Raw genomic sequence first — 13,597 nt, forward strand, 5'->3', positions numbered from 1 at the left:
CTGCAATGCAGGAAACCTGGGTTCGATCCCTGGGTTGGGAAGATTCCCCTGGAGAAGGGAAGGCTAACTCTAGTATTTTGGCCGGGAGAATTCCACGGACTGTATACCATGGGGTCCCAAAGAGTCGGACATGACTGAGCGACTTACTTTCACGTCACTTCAAAATTTTCAGGCCCATTCACTGTAACTGCTATCCAAATTGCAATTTTTAAAATCTATTCACTAAAATCAATTATAGAAAATCGTCCGAGGAGGGTGTGTGTATGTGAAGGCAAGATTAACCGTTTTTTCAATAACATTCCCTCAGTGTGTCTAAGTTTAGATATTTGCAGATTTTCGACAGAACACAGAAGTGTACACAGAAGTGAAACAAATGGCTTTGTCATGCTTTCTTACTCAGTAAACAAAGCGCAGAAAAACCCTGTATCAAATGCAGTATATCAAGTCATGCTCAGAATCAAAGTGAAAATAATGGACCACAACTGAAAATTACAGTGCTGTCTTTAATCAAAGTATTTGTTCATTTCTTACTGTCCATAACACAGCACTAACAATGTCTCTGAACAGCTGAAGTAGAGCCTTTACAGGAAATCAGGAGTAATACTGTTTGCTGCGTACGTTTTGTAAGTGGAAATCCACCCAAGTAAGCCTATAGATCCGATTTCGTACACTCAACAAGTGACTTAAAACCTAAAACTGGTAAACTGCCTTCCCAAAGAACTTGAAACTAAAATTTTCTCCAGGGAAAGATGACACCTGCGAATATGTCTTTCTTATCAGCCCTGCAAAGGGACGCTGGAAAGGTACGGCGAAGGCAGGAGTCGATCAAAAACGCTGCGGGGAAACTGCGCAACAGCCTGGGGCTGAGGACCGAAACTTCTCCACCCGCGTTTCACTCCGCCTCTCCCAGCGACTCTGTGCTGGGGGCCCTGCCGGGCGCCTCTTGCGAGCAGGCAACAGTTGCCAGGAGCAGCTGGACTGAGGAGCGGCAATTTGCCCAGCCACTTGTCCCTTCTCCGTCTTCCCTCCCTCCCTCCCCGAAGGCCGAGGACAGCGACGCCTCCTCGCTCTTCTCCTCCTCTTTGGCGCCTTCAGCCAGGAGGCGGGAGTGACCCGCGGCAGCTGACCCAGCACAGGCACTGCCTCTCCCACAGCCCTCGGAACACACCATGGGCCCAGAGGCGGGTTTGCAGCACAGCAGCGACGACGCAGGCGGCAGCCCCGGCGACGCTCAACTGCCTCCCTGACCGCCGACACCACCGCCCTACACCCCGAAAAACGATCGCCATCAACGGCAGGAGACTTTTAAGGGCACCGCAAAGCACCTTCGCGATCGACTCAAGCTACGTCAACAACTATGGCAGGCGAGGGGCGGCGGGCGGAGCCGGAGAGGGAAGGATGGGCGCTGTACGTCACGCCCAGGGCTCCGCTACGGGAGGGAAGGCCCCGGCTCGCCCCTCAAAATGGCGGCAGCAGTGACGTGCGTGCGTACGGAACTCCTACGCCGTCGCGCCACGGCCGGCGGGAAGTGAGGTTCTCAGAAGAGCCGCCCGAAGTGTACGGCGACTTCGAGCCCCGGGCGGCCAAAGAAAAGGCCCGGATGGGAAGACAGATTCCGGTAGAAGGGTTCCGGGCCGATTCCGCGAAAGAGGAAGTGAGAGAAAGCGCCTATTACCTTCGGTCTCGGCAGCGAAGGCAGCCCCGACTCCACGAAGCCGAGGAGATGCAGACGCGGAGAGCTACTCGCCTCCAGCAGCAGCCGAACTCACCGCCGCCTCCGATACGACCGTCTCCGGTTACCACCAGAAGAGGCTTACGAGACTCCCATTCATCCGAAGGTGAGACAGTCGGAAGTAACGGTGTCAACCGCGAGTCAGGGAGGGCGCGCCGTGGGCGGGTACGCGCGAAGGGTGTGCGCGCCCTGGGCGGGCGTGTGCCTGCCTTGAGCTCATCCCCTCTGAGCTGTTCCGGGATGGACGTGAGCCCCCACCCCCGGCCGCCCCGTCGGCGGGCGGGAAAGTGGCAGGGCCGGGGGCGCTGGAAGGAAAGGCGGTCGTGCCTAGTGACCTGAGCAGAGCCGAGGAGCCGCGCGCTTCCTTGGGCATCAATTTAGAGGTGTCAGGATTGCCCGTTCTCTGCAGGCCTGCACTTCGGGGCGGCCAGTTAGGCAGCAGGCAGGACACTGAATCACTCCGAGTTCAGTTTCACATCGGTTTCATGTCGGTTCTCTCTACCCTGCGGATGTTTCTGCCAAAGCCACTTCCATTTCCTCCTTTTAACTCCCAGACCAGAAGTACCTCAATGAGAATTTTGGTCCTCTAACCTTCCAGTCTTTCCCCGTCACTATCCAGGAGGGGCGAAAGGAAGGGGAATTTCGTGAGTGGCTCTTTTGAGGACTAGCGTAGTTGATGAATTGATTTGAGATCCCACCCACATGTTTACACTGAAGTGGGGTCAAGGCAGTCATCCTGAACCTGAAGCTTCCCAGTGTGTGATAAACTTGAACTGATCGCTCTTTCTCTAATGTGGTGGTCTCTGCCAGAAATTCGCATGTTGGGGACCTTAAGTGTAACCTCAGTAGTTAAGTAGTAGCGTGACAAAGTAAGACTTTCATTAGTTTTCATCTAAATGGGCCAGAGGATTACTGACAAAGTGATGGTGTAGTTTTAGGAAAGTCACAGACGAATCAACTCCGGTAATGCGTCCTCTCCTACACTGCCCCTTCCCCCCCATCTAGTACTGAGTCCCAGATGGAGTTTCATGCTGGCTCCAGGTAGAGCACCTATGAGGTAAAACCAAGGGGTTTGAATCATAATGGGATTACATAGTTGGTGATAGACCATTGGTGGATATGAAGAAGAGGAGGTGGATTTTCAGTTTAGAGCTGAGTAATACACTGCACATTACCTGCTGATGCCTGAAGTGCTGACACAGTAGAAGTGTTGATGATTTTGGAAATTATGTTAAAGATAATGTGAGTTACTATTGGGAGTAGCAATTCAAGACTGTTTAACCCTATACATGTTTTATCTCTCTTTTAAGATTATAAACTTCTGAAGACAAAGATACTACATATATATTTGAGGGACCGTGTTATACTTCAATGTTTATGTTCTTTCTGTATGTCCAGTAGCTAGAAGAATGCTTTGGAAGGCAAAGGAAATATGCTAAGTTGTATTGACTCTCCCACACAGGCCGATGCAGTTGTATAAGCTAGTTGTTTTTTTAATTTTAAACACACAAAGGATTTACTTCTATTTTTAGTGAATCTATGAAAATCTACACGTTTTTCATTCTTCCTCTTTAGCCCATCTTTCAAATTTTCTAGAGTAATATTTCTGTGTTTTTGTTGTAAAGCATCATTGGTGAGTATTTTTATGTTGTCCTAAAGAATAGTTCTCACTAGTTCAATTCCCAAGTTTTGGTAAACCTAATTTTGTGTTGTTTAGTGTCCCCTAAGTCATGTCTGACTCTTTTTGCCACCTTATGGACTGTAACCCACTAGGCTCTTGTGTCCATGGGATCTCCCAGTCAAGAATACTGGAAGGGGTTGCTATTTCCTTCTCTAGGGGATCCTCCCTACCCAGGGGTCAAACCTGAGTCTCCTGCATTGGCAGGCAGATTCTTTACCACTGAGCCACCAGGGAACCCCTTAATTACACATTTCTGAAGGGATTGAAACTGAGTGGGCCCCTGTGAGCCTCCCAGGCCTTTCTGTCCATTGTTTGGAGGCAGTACACCAGCCATTATGACCTTCTCTGAGTTCCAAAGGGCAGGTTCCAACTGTTGCTAATCAAGGGAAGAACAACCAAGAAGTCACTTGATGCAAGATTAAAAGGCCCAGATTAATCATCAGGATTAGGAGACTGACCACCTGAGATGAGAGTAAGGAGTAAGGGAGTGCATACCTTGCTCACAGCCTTATCTTGTCAGACACCCTACCTTTGACCCACTTTTAAAACACTCATCAAGTCTTTTGGAGATGGGATACATAGTTTTTCAAGGCAGAAGCCTGATGTGTCTCCCTTTGCCTGGCAAAGCAGTAAAGCTATCCTTCTCTGCTTCGCTCACAACTCTGTCTCTGGGATTTGAATTGGCATCTGTGCACCGAGAGACCGAGTTTTCATAACAATGAATTACTTGCATTTCTGTTTATATATTGCTGTTAATATACATAATCCCTACTCACTTTGCATATTCTGAATTTTACAATTGTTATGTCTGTTCTTTAGAGGATGACCCACCTTCACAAACTCTTTTAAGCCAAACGGTCACAAAGAAAGCTATCAGGAGAACACAAGAGACTCCAGGTAAGAAGTTGAGGTTCTCAACTCCAGGTTGAGTTCGTTTTTTTCCCTAACCTGTCAGCTTTTTTTATGTATAGATTATAGCCTATAATTATTGGGTTATTGGATTATTGGGTGGATCAGGGGTCCCAAATCATACCTCATTCAAAGTTTCAGTGAATCTTATTTTTAGGTTGTTAAATTGAATTAAGCAATAGTAGCATGTGTCAAGAAAAGACAGGGCGCATACTTGAATACCTTCTAAGTACCATATACTTGGTATATGTTAATTCACTCACATAACTATGAAGGATAGATGTACCTACTTTTTTGGTGAGGAAACTGGAGCTCAGAGTAGCTGACTCTTCTCTTAAGATTACTTGCTATGTAACTGAGCCAAATTCAGACCTAGGCTTGTCTTCTCCAAAGCCCCTTCACTCCAAAGCCCCAAGTACCTCACTGTCACTCTCCCATGGAATAATTAGCTGCTCAGTGAAACTTGTTAAGTGTTGAATGAATAAATGTGTCATGTAAAATGGATTAAATGGTCTGCATAGTAAAATCATGACACAATATAATCAATCTCAATTTGATACTATATTTTATTAAATCTAAGATCTCATCAGTTGTAAGATCCATCCCCTTGGGCTTCCCTGATAGCTCAGTTGGTAGAGAATCTGCCTGCAATGCAGGAGACCCCGGTTTGATTCCTGGGTTGGGAAGATCTGCTGGAGAAGGGATAAGCTACCCACTCCAGTATTCTTGGGCTTCCCTGTGGCTCAGCTGGTAAAGAATCTGCCTGTAATTCGGGAGACCTGGGTTCTAACCCTGGTTTGGGTAGATCCCCTGGAGAAGGGAAAGGCTACCCACTCCAGTATTCTGGCCTAGAGAATTCCATGGACTGTATAGTCCATTGGGTCCCAAAGAGTCGAACACAACTGAGCGACTTTCAGTTTCACCTAGGAGGAAGAGATGCTGCCAGTTAATGGTAATGTACCTTAGATTGTATAATACATCCCAATTTTAGAGATGTTAAAGTGTAGAAGTATTTGCATCTTAGTATCAAGTGGCATTAGGCTACATTTGGTAGTGGCCATTTTAAAACCTGTTTTGAAAAGCAAGGGAAAGGATTAAGTTCAGTTATTAATGCATAGTATCCTTTGATTTTTAGTTCTGTTTATTTTCAGTTTGTTTTTCTTGATATTAGGAAATCTGCAGTAATAATGACTGTAGCTATTGAAACTGATCATCTGTGGCTTTTGTTTTAACCCAAATCCTGACTGACTTCCATACCCATTGCTTCTAATAAGATTATGCTTTGTAGTTTAAACTATTCTGTTTAGAATAAATAAATATCTGGTTGAAGATAAATTCCAAATAACACACCCTTTATGCTTAATTCCTTGAACAGCCTATGTTCCTGGAGTCTTAAGATTAGAAACTGTTTTAGAAAAATGCTTTGAGTGATAGGCTCTATAATCACATTTTTCAGACCATTTGGGAAAACTGTATTCTTGAAATTTTATTTACAGTAGCTTCAATTACATGACGCTTATGCCTAGAAAAGCAAGTTTCTCATTTTTAAAATCTACAGCAAAAATAAATAAAATCTACAATAAATTTATAAAATTTATGGAGTTAAGTAAATTGATTTAATGAAGACTGTTGAGCACCAGCCTATAGACCATACAGACCACTATAAAACTATTACACAATAGAATGTCTTGTACATCTTTTGGAGTTCACATTAAGCTTGTATTTTAGGACTGCTATTGAGGTACATGGCTGCATTATGTTGTGCAAAGAGCACTGGACCTTGGTCACATTAACTGCTGCTGCTGCTGCTGCTAAGTCGCTTCAGTCGTGTCCAACTCTGTGCGACCCCATAGACAGCAGCCCACCAGGCTCCGCTGTCCCTGGGATTCTCCAGGCAAGAACACTGAGCCATGTTAAACCTCAGGCCTTTATCTGTATGACTTAACCCGGCCTAACTCAAAAGCTCACTGCAAAAGTGAAATAGTACTTGCAAAATCACTTAGTATATAGTAAAACATATGGATATAAGGTGGGGTTTTTTTTCCTCACAGCACTTTGCAGGCAGTGTGAAGTTCATAAAATTTTGCTTAAGCATTTCTTTTTCTGACAAAGCTCATGCTATGGTTGATAATGGAAAAGACAAAACATTTCCCAATGTAGATAGTAGATTGATGGAACTCATGCACAGATTACCTGGACTATATTGTGCTGCAATATAACTAGACATAAAGATCTGTGCATTTTGGGGAGATGTGAGATACTCTGGGTTCTTTTACTATTAAAGGTGCTTTTAAAAATCATACTATAAAAAAAAAAATCATACTATATCTAGGACTTGTCCTGCTCCTCTGTCATTCCTCTTAAAAAAGGAGAACGTTTAGGAAAGTCATTAAATGAACGCTTGTAGAGTCTGTCTTTACAAGCTTTGTAAAGTACTGAGTATTCATTGGAAGGACTGGTGCTGAAGCTGAAACTCCAGTACTCTGGCTTCCTGATGTGAAGAACTGACTCATTGGAAAAGACCCTGATGCTGGGAAAGATTGAAGGCAGGAGGAGAATGGGATGACAGGATGAGATGGTTGGATGGCATCACCGACTTCGTTGGCATGAGTTTGAGCAAGCTCCAGGAGTTAGTGATGGATAGGGAAGCCTGGCGTGCTGCAGTCCACAGGGTCATAAAGAGTCTGACACAACTGAGCAACTGAACTGAACTGAAAGTCTGTCCAGCAGAGGAATTACTTAAACTGGAGTCAGTTTGATGGAATACTACTTTAAGTGCAAGTTTAAGATAGGCCCTTCCTTGTTTGAGGGAATGTTAATTGGTACAACCACTATGGAAAACACTAGGAGGTTCTTTAAAACTAAAAATAGAACTGCCATATAATCCTGCAATCCCACTCCTGGGCATATATCAGGAGAAGACTCTTAATTCAGAAATATACATGCACCCACAGGTTCTTAGCAGCGCTATTTACAATAGCCAAGACATGGAAGCCACCTAAATGTCCATCAACAGATAACTGGAATAAAGAAGTAGAAGTGGTATGTGTGTGTGTATGTACATATATATAAATGTATGTGTATATATATGTATACACACGTGCAAAATGGAACAATACTCAGTCATAAAAATGAATGAAATACTGCCATTTGCAGCAACATAGAAGGACCTAGAGGTTATCATATTAAAGTGAAGTAAGTCAGAAAGAGAAAGACAGATGTATAGTATCACTTGTGTGTAGAATCTAAAATATGATACAAACAAACTTACGAAATGGAAACAGATTCACAGATTTATAGTTACCACAGGGGCAAGAGGGTAGAGGAGGAATAAGTTAGGAGTTTGGGATTAGCAGATGTAAACTACTATATATAAAATAGATAAACAACAAAATCCTACCGTATAACGCAGGAAACTATATTCAGTATCCTATAATAAACCGTTACGAAAAAGAATATGTATATGTGTGTGTGTGTATATATATATAGAACTGAACCACTTTGCTATACACCAGAAACTATTAATAATACAACATTGTAAATCAGCTGTACTTCAGTTAAAACAAATATATAGGTTCTTCCTCCTCCTTGTAGAATCACAGACTTTCAATTCAACTTTGGTGTTCAAAATCATGCTATAATTGTATATAGGACCACTAGTGTGGTCTGACAAAACTTTATCCAAAAATGTCCTTGAAAATGACGACCTATACCAAGGGACTTCCCTGGTGGCTCAGCTGGTTAAGAATCCACCTGCACTGTGGGAGACCTGGGTTCGATCCCTGGGTTGGCAAGAACCCCTGGAGAAGGGAACAGCTACCCACTCCAGTATTCTGGCCTGGAGAATTCCATTGGGGTAGCAAAGACACAACTGATCCACTTTCTCTCTCTCTCTCACACACACACACACACACACACACACACATCAAGGGACCACTTTCTAAAACAGCGTAGTAATCCATTGGGGTAGCAAAGACACAACTGATCAACTTTCACACACACACACACCAAGGGACCACTTTCTAAAACAGCCTAGTAATCCATTGGGGTAGCAAAGACACAACTGATCAACTTTCACACACACACACACCCATCAAGGGACCACTTTCTAAAACAGCCTAGTAATCCATTGGGGTAGCAAAGACACAACTGATCAACTTTCACACACATACACACACACACACACACACACCAAGGGACCACTTTCTAAAACAGCCTAGTAATCCATTGGGGTAGCAAAGACACAACTGATCAACTTACACACACACACACACACACACACACACACACACCCCCCAAGGGACCACTTTCTAAAACAGCCTAGTAATCCATTGGGGTAGCAAAGACACAACTGATCAACTTTCACACACACACACACACACACCCCAAGGGACCACTTTCTAAAACAGCCTAGTAATCCATTGGGGTAGCAAAGACACAACTGATCAACTTTCACACACACACACACACATCAAGGGACCATTTTCTAAAACAGCCTAGTAATCCATTGGGGTAGCAAAGACACAACTGATCAACTTTCACACACACACACACACACCCACCAAGGGACCACTTTCTAAAACAGCCTAGTAATCCATTGGCGTAGCAAAGACACAACTGATCAACTTTCACACACATAGACACACCAAGGGACCACTTTCTAAAACAGCCTAGTAATCCATTGGGGTAGCAAAGACACAACTGATCGACTTTCACACACACACACACACACCAAGGGACCACTTTCTAAAAACAGCCTAGTAAAGACAACCACATCATTTGTCGTCCTGTTTTGGAAGTCATGAAAATGTTGATTGTATTAGTCTAGAGTAGCTTATTGTTTGAAGTTTCAGAATTGCATTATTTTCAAAGTAAAAGAGCAATTAGGTTGTTCGGTCAGTTCCGTTCATATATACATATGTAACTTCTTCTATGGCCAGATTCATTCCATTCATGAAACTAATTTCATAACCTAAAAATATAGTAGGAAAATTTTAGTAACTTTTCCTAACGTTAAATATTTTTAGTAGTTATGGTTTCTAGTTAAATAATTATTGTTAAATATTTTTAATGCCTTCTGGTTTAACATGAGGGCTTCCCTGGTGACTCAGGAGTAAAGAATCTGCCTGCCAATGCAGGAGACACAGGTTCGATCCCTGGATCAGGAATATCCCTTGGAGAAGGCTACCCACTCCAGTATTCCTGCCTAGGAAATCCCATGAACACAGGAGCCTGGTGCGCTCCAGTCCTGGGGTTGCAGAAGAGTCAAACATGACCGAGTGACTAAACAACATTTTGTCATGAACATTTGATTCTCTGACTGCTGTAATGACAGCATTCATTCATTCTCCAGATGTTTATTGAGCACCTACTTTACATTAGTGCTGTTGCTAGATGCTGGGGGTGCAGTGGTGAGCAAGAGCGGCAAACAAGGGAAGGAGATTGCTACTAAAGAAGAATCCTTGTTATTTTATTCCCTAATACCTCTCTCTGCTACTCTCTCTCCTTCAACCCCTCTTACATAGGGCTATGTATTTGCTAGAGCATACAAGAAAAGCTTAAATGAAAAGATGGGGTCTGAAATAGTCATTGATATCTATAGATTAAAGTTGAGTTTTAGGTTTTAACTAAACCTGCAAAGGATGGGAATATAGAGGAAAAAAAGAGGAAAGTCATTGTAATAATAAGAGTAATGGACATATGTGAGATTTCTTTTTAAAGCTATTTATGTAAGTTCTAAATTTGTGTTATGTAGAATGCTAACAACTGATACATTGCATAGAATCTTAGAGCTGGAAGATTTACGAGAGTCATGTAATCAGAGTTTCTATCAGTGTAAGTGTCCCTCTGTTAACATCCATCCATGCACTGTTGATCATCTGCAGTGATGTGGAAATCACTCCCTCACCATCAGTTCTGTTTTGGAGACAACACTAATAATTTGGTTGCTTTTGTTTTTACCGTTGAACTAAAAGCTCCTTTGCTGTAAATTTCCCTTGATCTTGACTCTACCTTTCGAGCTACATAAAGTCAATTATTTCTCTACCTTTTAAGATGTACAAAAACATGCTTGATAAGTATTTTTATAACAAATAAATGGATATCCCTTCAGGATTTCTCTTCTTGATACCGTGAAGAGGAAATGGGGTTAAGTCAGTTTTGTGAGAACAAACATAGGCAGCCAGTATAATGGAGAAGGGGTCAGTGATAGCTGGTTCAGAGTATGATTTTTTCACTTCTCACGAAGAGCCAAACATGCTGCCTTTTTTATAGATACAAATGAAGCTAAGTGTAATATAATCCAAATTTAAATATAGATTGGGTTTTATATTATGTTGTGCAAGGCTTTCTGAGGACATACACTTGGATTTCTAGGCTAACATTAACTTATTATTTAATGGGGCTTCCTCATTAACCCTGTGTCATTGAACTATAGACAGTCTGAAACAAATTGTGGCTAACGTTAACATCTTTTTTTAAATCAGGGTTTGTATTTGCTGAAACACACAAGGTTAAATAATTGGAGGGAGTGTATTAACTCTTAGGAAGTTAACCCTCAAATCAAAGTTTGACATAAATAATCCACAGTGAGGGTATGCCACAATGGAATAGATAATTGAGTTGGTGCTACGGTACAGATTTTGGTTCTTAATTGAGAAATTTAGAAGTTTTATTTGATACTCCTTTCTTTTTATACAAATATGGTCTGGTGAGAAAAACTGCCAAATTTTACGTCAAGCCCATATATTTTTTATGGCAGCAAACCTTTCTCTAGTTCACTATTGTATTCCCATACTTAGCATAATGGAGAGCTCAGAAAAAAAAACTTTGCTGACTAAATAGGTGATAGTATAATAAATCTAATATGTTAGACGCTTTATATATGTATTTTATTGTTTTGTCTTCCCATGTTAGTGATGAGTGAAGATCCTGTAATGAGTCTGTGTAGACCCCCTCTAAGAAGCTCAAGATCTGGTAAGAGATTGTTTTGTCTGTTGGTTCAGCTTGCTCGTATTTTTAAATAGAGTACTTACATGTATTTATATGGTTTGAAATTCAAAATTTCTATTAATATACAATGGAAAGTCTCCCAGCTCCCTTCGTTTGTTTGTCCACCCAGCTTCCTTAAGCCACCAGTGTTGTCAGTATCTTAGATATTCTTCCAGAGATATTTTATGGAGATATAAGGGAATTCATGTATAAATCATCGTTTCCTCTCTTTTTTAACTCACAGTTTAGCCCAATAATTACTCTTTTCTGTACCTTCTTACTCTTTATTTTTACTTAAAATAGATTGAGACATCCTTCCATATAAGTGTATAAAATAATTTCTTCATTCTTTTTTAGAGGCTATGTCCTTGTATGTTGCTATGATTCTTTTTGTTAGCAAAATGGTTTTAAATTAATGTCAGGGACTTTTTATTCTTCCCAGTATAATGCTAATAAAAAATTGAAGACTGAGGCTTTGTGGCTCAGGGCTATAAATTTTTCCTACCTTAACTGCATTTCTTCCCTTGTGGCTCAGCTGGTAAAGAATTCACCTTCTACGTAGGAGACCTGGGTTTGATCCCTGGGATGTAAAGATCCCCTGGAGAAGGGAAAGGCTATCCACTCCAGTATCTTGCCGGGAGAATTCCATGGACTGTATAGTCGTGGGGTGACAAAGAGTCGGAAATGACTAAACAACTTTCACTTTAAGAGCTTAGAAGAGTATTGCCCTTAAATTGATTTCATGACTATGAAAGAAAACTAGGAATGTTATTCCAAGAGATCTACTTCATTTTTAGAGTTTCTCAGCCTGTAAGGGCGCTTTATTGTGGGAACTAAAAAGGAAACATTTACCTTCACATGAAGTTTCTACTCCCCAGTTATTCTCTTTTAAAAGAGTTAGGTTGAATTTTTTTTGTTTTTTTGTCTTGATAGATGAACTGTCCTTTTAAGTGATAAAAATCTGTTAAGGTTTTGATGATGAACCTGTGGTAAAGAACCATATGATGCATTTCCTTTTAAGCACTAATCATTTTATTGCTATCTCTCTTTCAGATTCGGCACACAAAACAAATGGAAATACTAAAATGAGTGAATTAGGTTTGTTTATCTCTAATTCTTATAGGTTCTCTTTGAGGCTTCTAATTATCAGTAGAATACAGGAGTACTTTCATTTGGTCACTGGCTTGAAAATATTACTTTGTTCATTATTTCAGCTTGAGGGACAGTGTCTTTATGACCAATAGCCTTGGTTTTTATTCTCTGAAATTATGTCCTTTGTTATATTATTGTTTAAGTTCACATAAGAAAATGTCATAACCTATATTTTAGTTTTTATTAGCAGTTGTTAAGTTCACACTATCGCGGGAAACTCGAGATAGCAACTTACCTATTAAGTTTTTTCTTGATTTAGAAAGTGAATTGGAAATTTTTCTGTAGTAAGTTGTGTCCTTTGCCATGTTTATTGAAGTGGTTTATATTCTTTTCAGGATTTGCCTTGATATAGGACTTGAGCTAGCAAGATCTGTGGCTTTAAGTGAACTTACACTGATTGTGGTTGGACTTAGTCTTAAGTTACAAATTTTCTAAATTTGGAGATGAGTCAAAGGAGAGAAGCTTCATTTTTCTTTATAAATAGTTGCAGCTTGGTTTAAATTTGTCTTCCACTTAAGCTCAATTTTTTTTAGAGACTTCAGAATTTATAGTGTCTGGGTACTGAAAAATGATCCTTGTAGTATGCAACTTATCATGTGTACTTATACCTACCAGTTTCTCAAATGCTCTATGTAAAAACTTAAAAAGGAATTTTTTTTTAAGTCATAGAGTCTTAAATAGAAGCAAACTTGGAGCTGAAATAATCTAGCACTTTTGTGTTCTTTCTATGCTAGATTTAGAAATTATTTCTGTAAGTACTTTATAATAAAAGCTAACTTAAAAAAAGTACTTTCCAACTTAAAGGAAATTTCTGTGAGATCAATAAAGAATGACACCCTTTTTTTTTCCCCCAATGTAATTTATTAGTAATTACCAGTAATGCTAGTAAATCTTGAAATGTATAAAATGGCTGTTCATGGAGCTTGAACGTTTGTGATATTTCCAGACTATTCTTTATTCTCTTCTTCTTGCTGCCTCACTCTCTTGTTCTCCAAAGCATGATTGGCATTGAATAGTCTTAAAAGGTACCTTTCTTAAAGGTATCTATAGTGGGGATCCCCAGAGTACAGCCTCTGAGTAAAATCTGACCTGTGGTCTTGTTTTTATACAGCCTGTAAGCTAACAAAAATTTT

The 13,597-nt window shown here is 40.9% G+C and overlaps 2 protein-coding genes across 6 annotated transcripts in view; one reads left to right on the forward strand and one right to left on the reverse strand.

Annotated features, from left to right (window-relative positions):
• LOC133069352 (torsin-1A-interacting protein 2-like) overlaps positions 1-1,815 on the reverse strand; it is a 48,237-nt gene extending 46,422 nt beyond the window's left edge. Inside the window, exon 1 of the mRNA XM_061160838.1 lies at positions 1,676-1,815. The gene's annotated coding sequence lies outside the window, so the exon portion shown is untranslated. The remainder of the gene's footprint in view (positions 1-1,675) is intronic.
• The window catches only part of TOR1AIP1 (torsin 1A interacting protein 1), a 46,196-nt gene continuing 33,741 nt past the window's right edge, over positions 1,143-13,597 (forward strand). Inside the window, exons 1-4 of one of the 5 annotated variants that reach the window (XM_061160830.1) lie at positions 1,147-1,838; positions 4,233-4,310; positions 11,238-11,297; positions 12,366-12,410. In XM_061160830.1, coding sequence (XP_061016813.1) covers positions 1,358-1,838; positions 4,233-4,310; positions 11,238-11,297; positions 12,366-12,410 — 664 coding nt within the window. In that variant the 5' untranslated portion in view covers positions 1,147-1,357. Of the gene's footprint in view, positions 1,839-4,232; positions 4,311-11,237; positions 11,298-12,365; positions 12,411-13,597 lie in introns of all 5 variants that reach the window. The other 4 variants (XM_061160832.1, XM_061160831.1, XM_061160834.1 and 1 more) reach the window with 4 other exon arrangements.

Source organism: Dama dama, chromosome 14 (assembly GCF_033118175.1).
Source record: "Dama dama isolate Ldn47 chromosome 14, ASM3311817v1, whole genome shotgun sequence".
In the NCBI taxonomy this organism is placed as follows: domain Eukaryota; kingdom Metazoa; phylum Chordata; class Mammalia; order Artiodactyla; family Cervidae; genus Dama; species Dama dama.